General features: G+C 37.6%; 2 protein-coding genes and 1 long non-coding RNA gene across 3 annotated transcripts; 2 read left to right on the top strand and 1 right to left on the bottom strand.

Moving 5' to 3' along the window:
• The first annotated feature begins 637 nt into the window (after nt 1-637).
• LOC108870112 lies at nt 638-4,092 on the top strand. Its single transcript, XR_001956571.2, has 2 exons — nt 638-3,470; nt 3,720-4,092. It is a non-coding gene; the product is annotated as an uncharacterized LOC108870112 (long non-coding RNA).
• Nucleotides 3,848-8,217, bottom strand: LOC103844048 (putative acyl-coenzyme A oxidase 3.2, peroxisomal). Its single transcript, XM_033281719.1, is given in 13 exon segments — nt 3,848-5,126; nt 5,492-5,593; nt 5,675-5,779; nt 5,871-6,017; nt 6,094-6,213; nt 6,301-6,436; nt 6,515-6,645; nt 6,719-6,793; nt 6,884-6,983; nt 7,060-7,232; nt 7,318-7,425; nt 7,504-7,621; nt 7,693-8,217. Coding segments are annotated over 13 exon segments (2,046 nt in total). The 5' UTR covers nt 8,166-8,217; the 3' UTR covers nt 3,848-4,868.
• A 7,243-nt stretch (nt 8,218-15,460) lies between these two features.
• On the top strand, nt 15,461-17,204 carry LOC103844047 (delta-9 desaturase-like 5 protein). The gene is made up of 5 exons (XM_009120820.2): nt 15,461-15,828; nt 15,962-16,102; nt 16,309-16,449; nt 16,606-16,712; nt 16,807-17,204. Exons 1-5 carry the CDS (start codon nt 15,517-15,519, stop codon nt 17,003-17,005), a joined length of 900 nt encoding a protein of 299 aa, XP_009119068.1. The 5' UTR covers nt 15,461-15,516; the 3' UTR covers nt 17,006-17,204.
• Nucleotides 17,205-18,336: the final 1,132 nt, after the last annotated feature.

The following is an 18,336-nucleotide window of genomic DNA, read 5'->3' as shown; positions in this document are numbered from 1 at the left end:
CTGGACGACTTACAAGTAAGTTGTCTGGACGACTGAAATATACGTCGTCCGGGTAATTATTCAACAGACGACTGAAATATAAGTCGTCCACACCCTAAACATAACCCCTAAACTTAATTATCTAATTAAACACTTCATAAAACCAAATCAAACTTGAAAAGTGTTTACTATACACAGAAATAAACACATATAGGTGAAAACTAATTTTTGAAAAAAACATTTTAGTTTTCCAAAATCTAACCCTAACAATACATACAATACTACAACATATGTTTGCCAAACTCCTAAACCAAAGTATTTCATGATTCACTACTTCCACTCATATATCTTCAAAACAAATCAATTTTATCATATCTTAATTTATATCAGTTAAAACTGTTTATAATTACTTGATTTTTATTTTTTACGCATCAAAATATTTTTTTACAAGATTTATAAATTATTTTAAAAATAAACTGGTACCAGACGACTTACACTTCAGTCGTCCAGACGACTTCCAACATCTCAGACGACTTAGACGATTTACTGGGGCTATATTCGTAAAAATGGCTTCTGTTTTTTTGTTTGGTCACAAGAGGCTGAGCTGTAATTTCACTAGGCTTTTAGGTTAGTTTTGCATTTGATTCAAGTTTGGGTATAGGTTTGGAATTAAAATCAAGTTGTGGGTTAGTTTTGGCAAAAACCCCTAATCAAAACACAAGTACACAAAATTCATTATATACGGAGACATACGTATATAGTATTTATTAAGTTTAAGATGCGTGATTTGCCTTACGGACTCACGTGCGTCCTTTTGTTTCCCCATCATCGAGATATCGTTTTTGCGGTCCGTCTAAAGTCGTATTTGACTTCAACTATCAATCAACCCAATTATTTATAGAGTACTTGCACCCAGAAATTAAATCAGATTAATAATCATCATAATTAATGCGTTTTCTATATTGTTTTCATATGCGTAGATATTAATTTCAGGACTAATTGGTTTATAAGACAGGACAGCTACGCAATGATTTACATTTACTAAATGAGATACTAGTAAACTTGAGTAATGATTTACATTTACTAAATGAGATACTAAATACAGTTAAAAGCATAACATATCAATGTGATATGATTCATTTTTTTTGTGTACGCTTGTTGTAGTAATATATGTTTCATATGTACATGAAAAAAATTACACAAATGTTACTATCCACATGTAGAATGATATAAGTGTACACCACTCAACTTGGGCAATGTACACAGTGAAATAAATAAATTTTCACTGAAACTATTTCTTTTATTTTTGGCCACAAAACATGATAAATTCAAAACTGCAACTTTAAAAGCAATTTGTTGTGTACATTATACCATGTACACAAATACTTTATTATCCACATGTACAATAACTCACATGTACACTAATTAACTTGTACAATAATATACGGATATCATATAACTTAAACTATTTTTAAGTACATAAATTTAAACATGTAAACCTTTCAACCTAGAGCAGTCAGAGCCGGCCTTGGAGGTAAGCGGGAGAAGCGGCTGCTTCCAGCCGTCATTAAATTATCAAGTTTAGCGGCCACATTTTTACAATATTTATCCAGTAGCTCTAGTGGTAATGGTGAAATTTGAGCTATGTGAAGGTGAGGGTTCGAGACTCTACGCAGTGACATTTTTTAAAGTAGTTTTTTTTACAAATAATTAAACATAAATAGGCCACTTTTTCTTAGTTCTGCTTCCAGCCCGGTAAATACACGGACCGGCTCTGAGAGCAGTACCAATTTACAAAAATATGTACACAAATCCATTAACTTAATACACGGATATCAGATAATTTTACATAATGTTTCAAGTGTACATTTATCGTTGAGTACACGTGTACAACTCTTAGAAATGGTTTTTAATGTTTCAAGTGTACACATATTTTTATACATACATGTGATAGCCTGTCCAAAAGCATTGTCTAGGACTGTGAATTGGCCTAAATAAAGACCCCATAGCTTTACATAAGTGCATGAATATCTTGTTTTAGTTAATTTAAGTCATTTTAGATTCTATTTTGTAATATACATTGCGATTATGTGTTCATATGTATATACCAAGGGAAAAAGTGCATATTTGTAAGTTTAAGGTCAATTAAAGAGGACAAATTTGCATATTCAAGAATTTGGGGTCAAATGACAATAAAGCTAATTATGAAGGGCTTAAAATGAAAATAAAAGAAGTTGTTTGGGTAACGCTCGCTCGATCCGGATCTCAGGCTCGAGTTTCAGTTTGCCATGGGAGGAGCTCAATCAAAGCAAAGGATCGTGGGAGAAGGTCTTGGTGGTGATAAGGTTGCGGCGGCGACCTGAAATCATTGAGAAGATTTGAAATCGTTGAGAACAAAAAGGACTGCGGTGGAATGGAGCTTGTCGGCGGAGCTTGGATGGAGCCATGGATCTCTGTCTTATTTTTTATCAAGGATCTCTGTCTCTCTAAGCTTGTAATCATGGATCTCTGTTTTTTCAAGCTTAGAATTCACAAATAGAGATGAGTTCACCGTCGTCATCTGTCGGAGTAAACCCGTAGTCATCTAAGGTCATGAGCTCTGCCACGCCGATGCTTCTTAGCTCGGCCACAAGAATGGCAACTGGAGATTGGAGCTTGTCGTCTCTCTCATTTGCCTCCCTACCTTTCTCTCAATGTTAGTTAGGTCATTGGAGATTTACCAGTGGAAAAAAAGAATTTTTGTTATTTGATTTAGTGAAAATTAAAGAACGTCGTGGATGAATTGAAAAAATGTATAATTTTAAAACTTAAAAGAAAATGTCTTGAACATTTTAAAATTAAAAAGAAAAATATGTAAACGACAAATCTTCTGAACAAAAAAAGAAGAGAATTAGATCTGAGAAAGAAGAATTTGGTAAGAAAGAGAAGAAGTTGATAAGAAAGAGAAAATGAGATCCATTAGTTAGCTTGTTTAGTTAGCTTATAAGCAGAAAGTAAATTTGGTTAAAAAAAACTACCTTTAGTAGAAAGAAGTGTCTTATAGTGTAATATTAAACTAGAAAAGTGTCTTAGACCAGCATTATCGGTGGTTCTTAGATGGACTCTTAAGCCCAAAAGTAATTTAAAAAATTAAAAAAAAAAAATTTATCTTAAGAGGCTGGTTCCTGGAAACCCTACGGAAGAACCACCTCTTGCTCACACTCTTTGTCTCTCTCTCTCCTTTCCCGCAGAGAATCTCTCCTTCTCAGACCAAATTCAGCCAAAATCAGCGTTGACAGAGAAGATCTCTTCTTCTTCTTCACCTGTGTGACCGTGTTCGCTGTCACGTATTGTGGAGCGATGGCGATTAACGGCGAAGATCACATCTCCGGCGAACGCCCGATCATCATGGTCACCAACGACGACGGAATAGACGCGCCTGGTCTCCGTTCTCTCGTTCGCGTCCTCGTCTCCACCAACCTCTACGAAGTCCGCGTTTGTACTCCCGATTCGTACGTTTTCTACTCTTTGAATTTTGTTCAAATGTAGCCTTTGGATAGCGATTTCGAGTTTGTGCTTGTATTTGTTTTAGAGATTGTATACATTTGGATTCTGAATCGTCTTACCATTGTGGTTGTGGTTGTGGTTGTGGTTGTGGTTGTGATTGTGATTGTGATTGTGATTGTGTCTTAAGAGATTTGTTTTTTATTTTATTCTTTATTTGTGATTAATGGTGGTGAGTGTCTGTCTTCTTGATTCAGTTTGTGTCAGATGCCGAGTTCTTGAGAATGGCTATGTACCTTCTCTACGAGTTTTCTTCTGGCTATGGCCTCTTCGAGGCGCATGGTCTTGATGAGATTGGACAAAACACTGAGGCCGTCCGAAGCTCAGTCTCCGACCTCAGTCGCTTTGGCCGTGTTGTCCAGCTCACAGCATTTCACCCCTTTGAGTCTGCTCTCGATGCCCTAAACCAAGTTAACGCCGTCTCTGAAGGTATACATATTAAATTTACAGTGGTGTTTCTGTGAACTCGAACCATCACTCTGCCTTTTTTCGTATATATTAGGATACTCTCCTCCCTATTTATGTTGTTTAACAATTTTACATAGAAAAAGCTTCAGTTTTTTAATGGTTGATTGGTGTTGTGTAATTTTGTTTAAGAACCATTATTTAAGAAACTTGCAATGGAGGACAAAAATTTAGATGTCTCTTAACTAAAATTCTTAACACACATTTATTACTAAACAATTGATTAAGAGACTATAATGGGTTCTAGGGATAATCATGCTCTAAAGTGTAAATGTTTCTTTATATAATACAGTATCTATATATAAGTAGGTTATTAAAAAAAAAGTTAAATCCTCATTCATAGACGACCCATTTTACTGTTAGCTGGTAGGTAGAGCCGGTAGAGATGAATCATTACTAATACTCAAATACACCGAGTCTTAATAATTAGTCTCAACAACATGATATATGGTGCATCGAAGAGGAGGGTGTAAAATTAATTTCAGAAGTTTTGTTTATTTTCTGTTTTTTGATAAAATAGGTTTTCAGAAGAAGTTGACAGTGACATTAATATAATAGATCTGTGTAATGTCTGTCATTGTTTTCCTTTTGTGCCTTATTGTAGCAACAACATTTCTACATAGAACAACTCTTTTCTTCTTATCAAGAAAAGAAAAAAGTCTCTTTGTTTTTACTATGTACAGTACATTGTACAAACTACAAATACACTAAAACCTCTGTAACAAATTATTTATAATGGTAATTTGTCAGTTATTATTACAGAACTGTCAAAAGCTGAGAATATCCTCTTTTACTAGTAGTACTAGTAATACAGCAATGCGACAGCTTCAACAATATGTTTTGAAATTATTGAAGGGACTATTTCTAGTACAACATAATATTTAAGACCAAGCGTTGGCTTCGATCCAGTTAAATGCAATCGGTCCCAAAAACGCGTCTGGTATTCCGAATGAAGTGACAAGTGCAAGCGCGTGTGGTCTAAGCTCTCTGCAAAGCTTAGAAACTTCTCTCCTCACATCTCCAACACTGTCCCTTGAGAGGTAACCATATCTCAAGAACGATGGATCTTCTTCCATGCAGATCAATGCGTACATTGATCTTACAAGACCCACCACATCCCATCATCAAAATAGATGGTGCTAGTTAGTTTAGTTTGGTTCCTCTTTTAGTCTTCACGTACCTTATAGTCTATATATAAATAAATTTCATAACTATATAAGTTACAAAAAAAAATCAAACTAAAAGATCATCAACTATTGTGCTTAGAGTATTGAAACAGTTCTTTACTCTCATATTGTCTAATAATATATTGTGCTCAGAGTAGTGAAAATTATGGTTCAGCCAGGGTGCTATAAACATTTTTAGATTAATCTTAATAATTTTTTTTGATAATTTTGTGCGCATGCTATTTACATAAAATAGATCTTTAAAATTTTGTGGTTAGGCGAATGTTTCATCAAGACTGTGCCAAGAACTGGCCATGGCTAACAGTGACCTTGTTTACCTTAATGGAGCCAGCAGGCAGTTTGGCTTCAGCATCCAAAACGGCTTGTAGGATTGCTTTTTCCGCAAAAGCTTTACTTAGATCTTCAGAAAGTTGATGACTCTGCAAGCATAGAGGAGATGTAGAAAATGAGGAGAGAATTCCATTAGTATATGCAACCAATTGTTTTGTGAGAATGCTAACCAAGAGGAAGGAGAACTCTCTGCTTTTTCCTCTCTCTTGAAGCTCTGCAACTTCACAAGTATATCTTTCTAGAAGATCTCGCTCTCTTAAGCAGAATACATTTTTCTGCTAGGGACAAAATATAAGTGATGTTTGATTAAAAAAAAGTTGAATTCATCTAAATAAAATGGTTTAGAGGAATATGAGTTATTATGACCTGGAAGTGGCTACATCTGAGGGTAGAAGATGTGAGTTGAGTAGGCAATACAGGACGAGGACTGTTCATGTGTTCCAATCCCAATCCTTTGAAAGGTTTGTTCCTCTTCTTACACGACGCATACTCAGCAAAAAGTGCCTTGCTTACCTAAACTCCACATAAGTAACATTGTATAGTCAAAACAAGGGAAAACTACAGCACTGATTATGTTCATTAGCCTTACCTGCTGCATCAGAACATTATTGTCACCTTCAAATGTAGTCTGCACATCATAGTCGCCTTTTAAATGACCAACTCGATTCTCTGTTTTCAAACCTTGCCCTCCACAAGCCTCACGACATTCCTTGAAAAAAAAAAACAAGCAGAAAAATTAAAATAACATCAGTATGGCCCATTTGAGCTTTCTCACATGAAAGTTTTGATAAGACACCTGAAGGGTTCGCATATTGTGCCAGGTGAGAAGAGCTTTTAGTCCCATTGAGACAACATGAATCTCTTTGTTGGTCTCAGGTGTCCTCTTCACGTACATCATCTTTATGTCATTTGCCGCAAAACTCATAGCATATCTAGTGTACATAAGATTCAGTTAAGATAAAATAATTTTCCAAGAGGGATCACATAGTAGTAGTCATAAAGATCCTTACGTCTTTGCAAGGAGTGGTAAAAGTCGTCTTTGATGGCTTGGATAATCAAGAAGGAGCACTTCAGGACCATTGGCTACAATAGAGAAGGCTCTTCTTGATAGTGAGTATCTTATAGCAACAGCTAATCCCACCTGCCACATATTAAGAATCTGCAAGTATAGTCAAGTTGATTCTCAGAGAAGATAGGATTGCTGAAACATGTACCTTTGCAGAGTAAATTGCACATGAAGCAATGGTGACACGACCAGAGGTCAAAGGGGCCAAGAATGCTCCAAATCTCTGTTATAAAATTTGAAACATTGTCACTGAAACTCCACAAAACTATATAAAGTTTATCCTAAGATTCCTAACCATGGTTTTAACAGCTACCTGATCAGGATTTTTAATAGCGCTAACATACTCTCCATCAGGTGAAACATCAGCAACTGAGTTCAGTAAATTCTCTCTTGGGATCCGAAGATTGTCAAACCTATAATGAATATTGCAATCTTCAAAGAAGGATTATAAGGTACATGAAATGACATTGAGTTGTGTGTACTACTAACCATATCCGGCCAGTGTCAACACCATTCAAACCAATCTTGTGTCCACAGTCAGCAATGTGGATGTTTGGACATATGTTTCCATCTTGATCTCTGATCTGAGCTATAAATACATGAATCCCTTGGTTGGTTTCGTTTATCTCAAGCTGAGAAATCACAATTGCATGGTTTGCATGCTGAACAACCAAAGGTTAGTATATGGATGGAAGATCAGTGTAGAGAAAGAAAGAAAAAGAGTTTTGAAGCATACAAACTACTTACAATAGCTGCCTCACCGATCCAGTACTTCTGAGCAGATTCACAAGGAGTGTTTATCACAAACTCCTCAGTTCTTGGGTCATAACTAGTCACTGTTTCAATTCCCTTCACCTGAAACCATTAAAATCAAAAGATCACCACGTTATATAGTTGTCATATGATGACACTAGAAATATAGTTCTCTCTTACATTACTTCCATGGCCTAACTCAGTCATTGCAAAGCAGCCCTTGACAAGATAATCTTCAGTGTCTTTCAGCCACTTCTCATGATGCCTCTTTGTCCCAAAGAACTTAATAGCATTACCCCTGAACTCAAATCATGTCATATGAAATGAATATAAAAGCATATTGTTATTAATTTTATTTCTTGAGCATACCATAACAAGAAATGAACACCGAGTTTGGCGGATAGGGAGTAATCATACATCCCGCAAACCTCGTAGAGAGCAAACTTCTTGAGCTCAGCCTCAGGACTAGTCTCTGTTAACCATCCTTTAAAGACACCATTCTCGAGAAAGTACATGATCCGCTTCATGCTGATCTCGCGCTGCTGCTCCATCGTCTCATTGTAATCTGGCGATACGAACACCTTGCCTCCTCCTCTTTCCTTCCTGTTGAACAGATTGCTCTGTATGATGATCCCGTACAGCCAGTCTCTGTCCTCCAAATTGTGTCCGTCGAGGAGTTTCCTCATCTCCTTGACTTGGAAGCCATAGCTCTCGTTGACCTCCGGTGGCGTGTACTGCAAGCATGCCTCGCGCGCGAGGGAGTTGTTCCAAGGCTGAGGAGGTGACTGGAGTATGTGATTAGCGAGAACGTTAGCTCGCCGGAGTGCGCAATTTTCCGACATTCTAGGGGTTCCGGCGAGATCAGGTCTCACTTCCACTACGTTCCCGAGAATGAGGGAGTGAGAGAGAGTTAGTTGAAGTATATTTCTGAGCGTTGACTTCTAAGTAAAGATTCCTTTCGTGCGTCACAAGAAAATTTCATCTCTTGTTTTAATCCCTTTCCCTAAGCATCTGCTGAGATACTGTATTTATTCTACTTTAATTACGCGATCAAATAGGATCATGTCCCATATTATCATGACCATTGCTTGGTTTCTTGGGAGATACAGTAGTATGTATCACATACCCCTTAATTTTATTACCAAAAGCATACACCACTTTAAGAAAATATTAAGGAAATAAAGAAAATTAGGCAGAAGTTATCGGTCTTAGCCCAATAAAGCCAATACAAGAGAATACAATCTGAACCAAAAGTAGTGAAGAGGCAGAAGTTATGGGTCTTATCCCACAAAACTGTCAAAAGCTCAGATTTGGGATACTGTTAGTCAAGAGAGGTTAAATTACTTCAGTTAGGTTTTTAGAATATATCATGTCGGGTTAGTTGTCTCTGATTTTCGTCATGGGCTAAACCGAAGCCCACAAGTCTCTTAAACATCAAGGCCCAAACTCTATTAGGGTTATTGGAGGTGCTCGTATAAAAGAGGATCGTGAGAGTGACTTGATGATTACGGAAAACAACATCAGATTGTGGAGAGCAGGTGAAAGCAGATTGTTTTGGTTAAAAATCGTCTGAGCATATCTGAGCATACAGCAATCAAGTTATAAGAACTAGGTCAATAGTTCAGAGCTCTATTATTCGGTCTAGAAGTGATTAGAGCTTTACTTCTCTTGTATTACTCTTTATACTTGAGATAGTGGATTGGAAGCGTAGTTCTTCCCCCAGACGTACCGTAAGGGAACTGGGTAACCAAAGCTTTGTGTCTTGTCTCCTATACAACAAACAAACAAATCGTATCAAGGTTAATTGATCAAGCATTAGCTAAACAAATCTAGCTAAGGAACTAAGGTTTAAGACAATAATACAATCTAAAACCTTACAAGTGGTATCAGAGCTATCAGGTTAGGTTTATAAAGGAACGGTTTCAGCGGTCTTAGCTGCGTTCTGGTGGTTATTAAACCTAGACTCTAGCTGGTGTTGATTTCACGATTGTTGGTGAGATCATGAAGAAGTCTAAAGTCAAGATTGAGGTGGAAAAGTTTGATGGAAAAGGAGACTTTGGTATGTGGAAATTCAAGATGCAGATGCAACTTCAGAATGCTGATCTTGACAGTGTGCTTAATGAAGAAGACACTAGTTCTACATCAGAGAAAGACAAGGATGATGATAAGGAGACTAAACCCGGTACAGGGGTTCTTACTCGGAAGGAGATGGACAAGCGTGCTAAAAACATGATTTGTGCTAGTCTTGGTAATTTGGTGCTGCGAAAGGTTATGAAACAGACTACTGCACTAGGGGTATGGAAAGCACAAGAAAAGGACTACCAAACTAAGACATTACCTAACAGAATCTACTTAAAGCAACGGTTCGCTAGTTTCAAGATGGAAGAGCATCGAAGTGTAGAAGAGAATCTGGATGTTTTCTTGAGGTTAGTAGATGATCTGGAAAGCTTGAACATTACAATCAGCGATGAAAATCAAGCAATACAGGTTATGTCGAGCTTGCCCAAGCAGTTTGATTCTTTAGTACATACTCTCAAGTACGGGAACAACAAGGAAACTCTGACACTGCAAGAAGTTACCTCATCTGCATATGCAAAAGAAGTAGAGCTAAAAGAAGCAGGACTTATTGGAAAGACAAAATCAAATGCAGAATGTTTAATAGCAGAAAGAGGAAGATCAGAGTCTAAACCTCAAGGTAAATGGAAAGGTAGATCTAAAAGCAGAAACAACAGATCAAAGTCAAGATCAAGAGGTCCAGGAAAACCCAGAGAATGCTGGACATGCGGCAAAAAGGGTCATTACAAGAAAGATTGTCCAGACAAGAAGAACTGGAAATCGAATGAAGCTGTTAATGTTGCTCATGACAGAGAGCAACCCATGATCCTAACCGCAAGCGCTCACGATCCTATGAAGGAATGGGTAATGGATTCTGGCTGCACTTTCCATATCACACCTGAGAGGGAGGTATTATATGACTTCAAGGAAGTAGACGGCGGAAAAGTCTTACTAGGAAACAACACCCATTGTGAAGTCAAAGGTATTGGAAAAATAAAAATTATAAATTCTGAAGGAGCTCAAGTTATTTTAAGCAATGTGAGATACATGCCATCAATGGGCAGAAATCTTATCTCCTATGGTCAATTGGAGAAAAATGGATGCAAGTATGAAGGGGAAAATTTTAAAGTCACCTTCTATCGAGAAGGTAAGAAAGTATTGTCTGGAAAATATCAAGATGGCTTATACTATCTACAAGGATCTGTCATAAAAGGAGAAGTATCAGTGGCTAGAGCTGAGACAAACCTAACGAATAGATGGCATTCCAGATTAGGGCACATGAGTTTGAAGAACATGAACCTCTTGGTTAAGGGAGGTTATTTGAATCCAAAAGAAGTGCACACTTTGGATTTCTGTGAAAAATGTGTCTTTGGCAAAGCTCATAAGCAAAGTTTCCCGGAAGGCAGACACACATCAAAGGAGAGGCTTGATTATGTACACAGTGACCTTTGGGGATCAGTCTCAAATGAACCAAGCTTATCAGGCTGCAGGTATTTCCTAACTTTCATAGATGACTATTCTAGAAAAGTATGGATCAGGTTTCTAAGAAGCAAAGATGAAGGGTACGAGAATTTTTCAGAATGGAAGGTACTTGTTGAAAACACTACCAAGAAAAGGCTGAAATATCTATGAACAGACAACGGTCTAGAGTTCTGTAATGTCAGAATGGATAAGCTGTGCAGTGATTCAGGAGTTAAAAGGCACAAAACGTGCACTTACACCCCACAACAGAATGGGGTAGCAGAAAGAATGAATCGAACTATAGCTGAGAAGATTCGATGTATGCTAGCAGAGTCAGGATTGGAAAAATCGTTTTGGGCTGAAGCTGCTTGTACTGCAGTATATCTAATAAACAGGTCACCAAATGCAGCATTAAAGTTTAAAATCCCAGAAGAGTTATGGACAGAGTAGAAAGTTGATTACAGTCACTTAAGAAGGTTTGGATGTGTGGCTTATGTTCACATAACACAGGACAAGATGAGTCCTAGGGCTGTTAAAGGAGTTTTCGTGGGATATCCTCAAGGAGTCAAAGGTTATAGAGTGTGGATACCAGAAGATGGTAAATGCTCTAACAGCAGAAACGTTGTATTTGATGAGGATAAGCTGTATCATGATTCAGAGAAGAAGATTGAGAAACCTAAGAAACCTAAGAAAGTGACTTTCAAAACTGAATTGATACAAGGACCATCAACTCACGGTTTTACCAGTCAAGGTGGAGCTGATTCAGAAAATGCAGAGTCTATTGGTCAAGGTGGAGTAAATTCAGAACAAGAAAGTTCAAAGTCTTCAAGTGAAACCGATGAAGACTCTGAGGGAGAAGATTTGGAACAGACTGAACATCTAGACTTAGATGACTATGTATTAGCAAGAGATAGAGAACGGAGAGTGATCAGACCACCATCAAGGTACGAGGATGGGGATTCTGTCATCGCATATGCACTGGCTTGTGCTACGATCATCGAGCTGGATGAGCCAAGAACAGTTGCTGAGGCTAAGCGTAGCAAACACTGGAAGAAGTGGAAGGAAGCCATGATAGAAGAGAAATTATCTCTTGACAAGAATGATACATTCGTCCTAGTTCCAAGACCAGAGAAACAAAGGATGATTGGATGTAAGTGGATTTATAAGTACAAAGAAGGGATTCCAGGGATCGAGGATCCTAGATTCAAAGCACGTCTAGTAGGAAAAGGATACACTCAAGTTGAAGGAATAGACTATAATGAAATATTTGCACCTGTGGTTAAACATGTGTCGATAAGAATCATGCTGTCTATAGTGGTTAACTATGATTTGGAATTGGAACAGCTTGATGTGAAGACAGCTTTTCTACATGGGGTTCTTGATGAGAAAATCTACATGGAGCAACCTGAAGAGTTTATAGAAAAGGGAAAAGAAGAAATGGTGTGCCTTCTAAAGAAATCCCTATACGGACTTAAACAGTCCCTTAGACAATGGAACCAAAAGTTTAATGAGTTCATGATGTCTTAAGGATTCACACGCTGTTCTAAGGATCCGTGTGTATACACCAAAGGCACGACTGTGGAGGATATGATCTATCTATTACTCTATGTTGATGATATGCTCGTGGCAGCTAGAGACATTGGTAAGATAAACTGTCTTAAGAAGAATTTAAACAAGATGTTTGAGGTGAAAGATCTTGGACCAGCATCCATAATTCTTGGAATGGACATCAAAAGAAATCGAAATAATGGAGTGCTAAAGCTTTCACAGGAAAGATATATCAAACAAGTTCTAAGAACATTCAACATGGAAGAGAGTAAAGCAGTTGTGACACCTAGCAATTCTCTGTTTAAACTAAGAAGCCTAAGACCTGAAGAAATAGAAGCAGAGAGAGATGCGATGGATACAGTTCCCTATGCAAGCACGGTTTGGAGCTTAATGTATGCAATGGTCGGTTCAAGACCAGACTTGGGATATGCCATTGGAGTGGTAAGTCGATTCATGGCAAATCCCGGTAGGAGTCACTGGGAAGCTGTGAAATGGATCCTAAGATATTTAAATGGTGCTTTTAATGTGTGTCTAACGTTTACTAAAACAGAGGAGTTTGATATAGAGGGTTTCTCAGATTCAGACTATTATGCGGATTTGGACAAAAGAAGATCAGTTTCAGCATATGTGTTTAGAGTTGGTGGCAATACGGTCAGTTGGAGATCATGTTTACAGCAAGTAGTTGCCCTATCTACCACAGAAGCAGAATACATGGCCCTAGCAGAAGCTACTAAAGAAGGCATCTGGTTACTAGCTATGTGTGAAGAGCTACGATTTAAGACAGATTCATTCAAGCTAAACTGCGACTCACAAAGTGCAATCTGCCTAGCAAAGAATAGTGTGCATCATGACAGAACGAAACACATTACAAGGAAATATCATTTCATACGCGATGTTATTGAGCAGGGTTCAGTCAAGGTTCAAAAGGTTCACACCACAGAGAATGCAGCAGACATGTTGACCAAGAGTTTACCTGGGAAGAGTTTCGAGAAGTGTCTTGGACTCCTCAAGGTGATCCGATAGTCAGCTTGAAGCATCCCGAGGTTCCTGTTAGTTGATTGAAGGACCTCGCAAAAGGGATATAAAGACAGATACAGAGGTTGATCAGTATCGGTAACACGAAATCAACACACACGAGGTTATCAAACGGTAAAGTTTGGAAGAAGATTTATCTACGGTATTCTCAGAGATTAATCGGGTTTCTTAAAGCAAGCAACATTGGTTTTAGCAGAGTTAATCCTTACGGGTTTTCACTAGGGTTTACCTGGAGATTCAGCTAAAGCTTGAGCCTTGGAGATTTTTCAACTGCAGTATAAAAGAGAAATCAGTAAGGCCGATAACAAGCAATTACGGCTCAGAACAGAAACTAAAAGGGCTAGCAGATTACCAAGGAGCTTTGAGAATGGCTTATGCCTCGAAATACTCCCACAAATGAAGACCTGAAGCGACAAGAGATTAGTCGACGAATCTCATCATCCTGAGCAAGGTGTTTCGGATTTTGTGGAGAGAGAGGCCGAGTTAACATATAAATCTGGTAAGAGATCTATTGGATTCAACTCTTAGTGGTGGAGTAAAGGGGTTGGAGGTTCAAAGGTGAAAGCTTTACAGCAGACATGGAGAATCAACAAAGCAAACTTGAAGTCACCGACGCATGTGATTGAGAGTGGAAGAAGAAAGGAGATCCAAGGCTTGAATAAGCTAAGGATGGAGAATCGGTGGAGTTGCTTTGGTGAGAAAAGCTACAAAGGCGACTCGATGAAAGTTCTCCGGTGAGACTGATCGGACGAGGAAGAAAGAGGGAGACGACAAGTCGGTGAAGAGAGAGAGATAGACTGAGAAGCTCGTTCGAAGACTCGGACAAAGACAAAGGTGGAGTTTGTCGGGTTAGTTGTCTCTGATCCTCGTCATGGGCTAAACCGAAGCCCACAAGTCTCTTAAACATCAAGGCCCAAACTCTATTAGGGTTATTGGAGGTGCTCGTATAAAAGAGGATCGTGAGGGTGACTTGATGATTACGGAAAACAACATCAGATTGTGGAGAGCAGGTGAAACCAGATTGTTTTGGTTAAAAATCGTCTGAGCATACCTGAGCATACAGCAATCAAGTTATAAGAACTAGGTCAATAGTTCAGAGCTCTATTATTCGGTCTAGAAGTGATTAGAGCTTTACTTCTCTTGTATTACTCTTTATACTTGAGATAGTGGATTGGAAGCGTAGTTCTTCCCCCAGACGTACCGTAAGGGAACTGGGTACGTAACCAAAGCTTTGTGTCTTGTCTCCTATACAACAAACAAACAAATCGTATCAAGGTTAATTGATCAAGCATTAGCTAAACAAATCTAGCTAAGGAACTAAGGTTTAAGACAATAATACAATCTAAAACCTTACATATCATCAAATATGCTTAGCGTTCAACCACATTTTCGGGTGCTAATTTTATTCTGGTGACATGGATTTGTATTTCTTCCATTAACTCTGCGATTGTTACGTTACTGCAACCTCTAATAGTTATATTGTGTCTCTGTTATCATCTTTGAAAAAATGCTATCTTTGTTTATGTTTTTTAATAGATACCAAACAATCACAAGTGTTTACTACTGCATGAAATGGATAGGCATCACAATGACGTCGTAAAAATCTTAACTGTGTAAATATTAATGTTTGGACTAACTAACCAGATTTTAAGTAGGGTTTGCTACGTTGCAGTATTTAAATGATCTAAATATATAAAGAAAATTGGTCTAAGAAATGGCTTTCGGCCGTTAGGGCTTTATTAGTTAATTCCCCATCTGGAGAGAACCCAATTTAAGTGTTGGCTGGTAAGTAGAAATGCCGTAATTTACTCAAGTACGGAGCAATTAATGATCTTTTCTATTTAATAATGGTAAACTATTAAGGTATAGGCTATAAAAAACCTTGTTGAGGTGTTGGAATAGGTGAAAACATGTGATGCTACCATGATAGTAAAGATTAAATTTAAAAATGTAGTTAGAGAGCATTTAAGAAGAGTCATTTAACTAGGTGGACGTAACGCAACAACATTAGCCCATATATACCCTCAATCTATATGTTCATACAACTTCATAAGTTACAACTAAAACAAGTGCAACTCCTCTAGGGTTTTTGTTATGTGTAATCCCACTAGAGACGATGGCTCTAGCCAAAGCGACATGGTGCGTAAAGAGAAAAGACCATATTTTCAGAGATATTGGACGTCGGCTGATATAGCAAGAGCGTTAACCGTCACGACTGTGCACTTTTGGTGTCTCCTGGCGCCATTTAACTACAAATGGGAAGCATTACGGTTCGGTCTGATTCTCGCCGCAGTGACTAACCTGCTCATCACATTCTCGTACCATAGGAACTTGTCTCATGGGAGCTTTAAGCTCCCGAAATGGCTTGAATATCCTTTTGCTTACGCTGCTGTTTTCGCTCTTCAGGTCAAAACTCTATTTATGGTTTATATTTTTACTGTCAACCAAAACCGATTAATTAGTATCATTATATGTATATATATCAAATGCTTATTTTTATTTGAAGTATGATTAGAGAAAGAATATTTAATATTTTCAGGGTGATCCACTGGATTGGGTGAGCATACATAGGTTCCACCACCAGTTCAGTGATTCGGACCGCGACCCACATAGCCCTAAGGAAGGACTTTTGTTCAGCCATATCATGTGGATATTTGACACCCTTTATATAAAAGATAAGGCAACGTATATATATATATTTTTAAATGTTAATATTATACCATTTTCAATTTTTCACAATGTTGCAAGCAAGTTATTAGACTGAAAGAAAAAGAAATAGAAACAACAACACAACACAACGTATATTTTCTTCATTGTATGACTTTTTTTTTTTTTTTTTCATTTGACTTATGTTATTGTTTATAACAATGAAAATTATTGTAACAGTGTGGTGGACGTAACAACGTGATGGACTTGAAGAAGCAATGGTTCTATAGGTTTCTACGAAAGACAATTGGTCTCCAAGTCTTAATGTATTGGACCGTCCTCTATCTCTACGGGGGTTTACCTTACCTTACATGTGGAGGGGTAATCTTTTTGTTTATTTTTCTCTTTTTGCTGAATATAATATGTAAGAAACGTTAACTAGTACGTAGTTAAAAGAATACATGCATGCATGAAACATCTTGATATAACTTTTTGGGTACAATAATAAAAAAATGGTACGATGATATTTGATGACAGGGCGTTGGAGGTGTACTAGGGTACCACGTGACATGGCTCGTAGCCTCAGTAGGCCATACTTGGGGTTCGAGGCCGTGGAAGACTAACGACACATCTCATAACGTTTGGTAATATAATATCAAGAATTCTCCTAATCATATTTAAATATCTTGTTTTACTTTTTTCAAAACACTGTTTGAGTATCTTGTGAATATAATGAAGGTGGCTAAGCTTAGTTACGATGGGAGATAGTTGGCACAACAATCACCACGCGTTTGAGTGGTCGGCGAGGCAAGGACTGGAGTGGTGGCAGATAGATATCACTTGGTACCTCATTCGACTATTTGAGGTTCTCGGATTAGCCACAGATGTGAAATTGCCTTCGGAATCTCAGAAACAGAAGTTGGCTCTCGCTCGTTGATGTTTTATTTTAATTAACCCATAATCTTATAAGATTTGAATTATCGTATGAGGCAGTAGTCAGAAACTTATTAAGAAAAAGTGATCTAGTTTCTAAGTTCTATAGTAACAACGACTAGAGAGTTTATATAAGTTCAAGATTATGGTTATTTGTTTCTCTTTTCCAAAATAAATGAATGTTTTACGTCTTCTCTCTTGTAGTAGACTTAAATGTCTTTGCCTAGATGGCTATATATAATAAAACCAAAAACCTTAAAACAATAAAGATAATTATTAAAATAACAAATAAAATAAATAATAAGTATTTGAAAATATCTCGAATATTTATTTACATCATTTTTTCCGGATTGTAGAAAATTTGTTCTGAATCTTAACCGTGGTCTTCAATTCCAAAACCTTGCCTACGAGAACCAAACTTCTCTTTTTCTTTTTTCTTTTTTCTTAACCTTCCAATGACAAAAATCTTCATGTTGCCTAACCAGCCGGTGACAAAATTCTTCACACCACCAAGTATATTGTTGCTTTGTGTAAAGGGTCTTTATTTGCAAACAAATAATTCCAACACATATTAACAACACATATTAATTGGATAATCCCATTCTTAAACTTCACAGCAACATTAGGAAAAGCTTTCAACGTGTCTTCTCCATATATTGTTCCAGTCATCATAGCATGGTATGTTGACTTTGTTAGATTCTCCACGGGATTGACATAGTGCATGTCATAGATATCTTCTACCAATACCAAACAACAAAGTGGATCGATTGAAAGATTCTTCGTAGGAAAAAGATCTTTTTTTTTGTCAGCAACATAAACAGACTCATATAGATTTTGCAAACTACACCAGTAGCTCTACATCCATACAAACAACAGACGACAATTGTTTCCTTCAACTGCGTGCGAGACTGTCCTCCCTTGAGTTATGTGTTCGTGGTATATGAATGATCTCTGAGCTGTTGAAACTTCTCTTCAAAAATGTTATGTCTTTCAAATAGCTTGCAAAGGCTGGACACTCCTCTGGTTCCAAAACCATTTTCACCAATTGAGCACAATCCGTTGCAAAAGTAACCCAAAAATGTCTAAGGTTCCTCATGCATTCCATTGCCCATATGAGAGCCTCTATCTCCGAGTGTAGTGGCGACTGACTCACTCTTGTATTCTTTGCTCCCATTAGTCCATATCATAACCTTCCAGAGTACTATACCATTCTTGTCCTGAATATATATCCTGATTTTTTCAGGATGCTTCCGTAAAACACCATCTACCTGGTATGGTCGGGATTGCCGCTGGTACAGATAACCGAGTGTGGTCCATTCCCTGATTCTAGGAATT

Source organism: Brassica rapa, chromosome A10 (genome assembly GCF_000309985.2).
Source record: "Brassica rapa cultivar Chiifu-401-42 chromosome A10, CAAS_Brap_v3.01, whole genome shotgun sequence".
Taxonomy (NCBI): domain Eukaryota; kingdom Viridiplantae; phylum Streptophyta; class Magnoliopsida; order Brassicales; family Brassicaceae; genus Brassica; species Brassica rapa.
This window is presented reverse-complemented; position numbering and strand designations above follow the sequence as displayed.

Coding starts and splice junctions, on each gene's coding strand:
- LOC103844047 (XM_009120820.2), top strand. CDS start 15,517: ATGTGTAATCCCACTAGAGACGATGGCTCTAGCCAAAGCGACATGGTG. Junction 16,450..16,605: donor CTTACCTTACATGTGGAGGG/GTAATCTTTTTG, acceptor ATTTGATGACAG/GGCGTTGGAGGTGTACTAGG. Junction 16,713..16,806: donor GACACATCTCATAACGTTTG/GTAATATAATAT, acceptor AATATAATGAAG/GTGGCTAAGCTTAGTTACGA.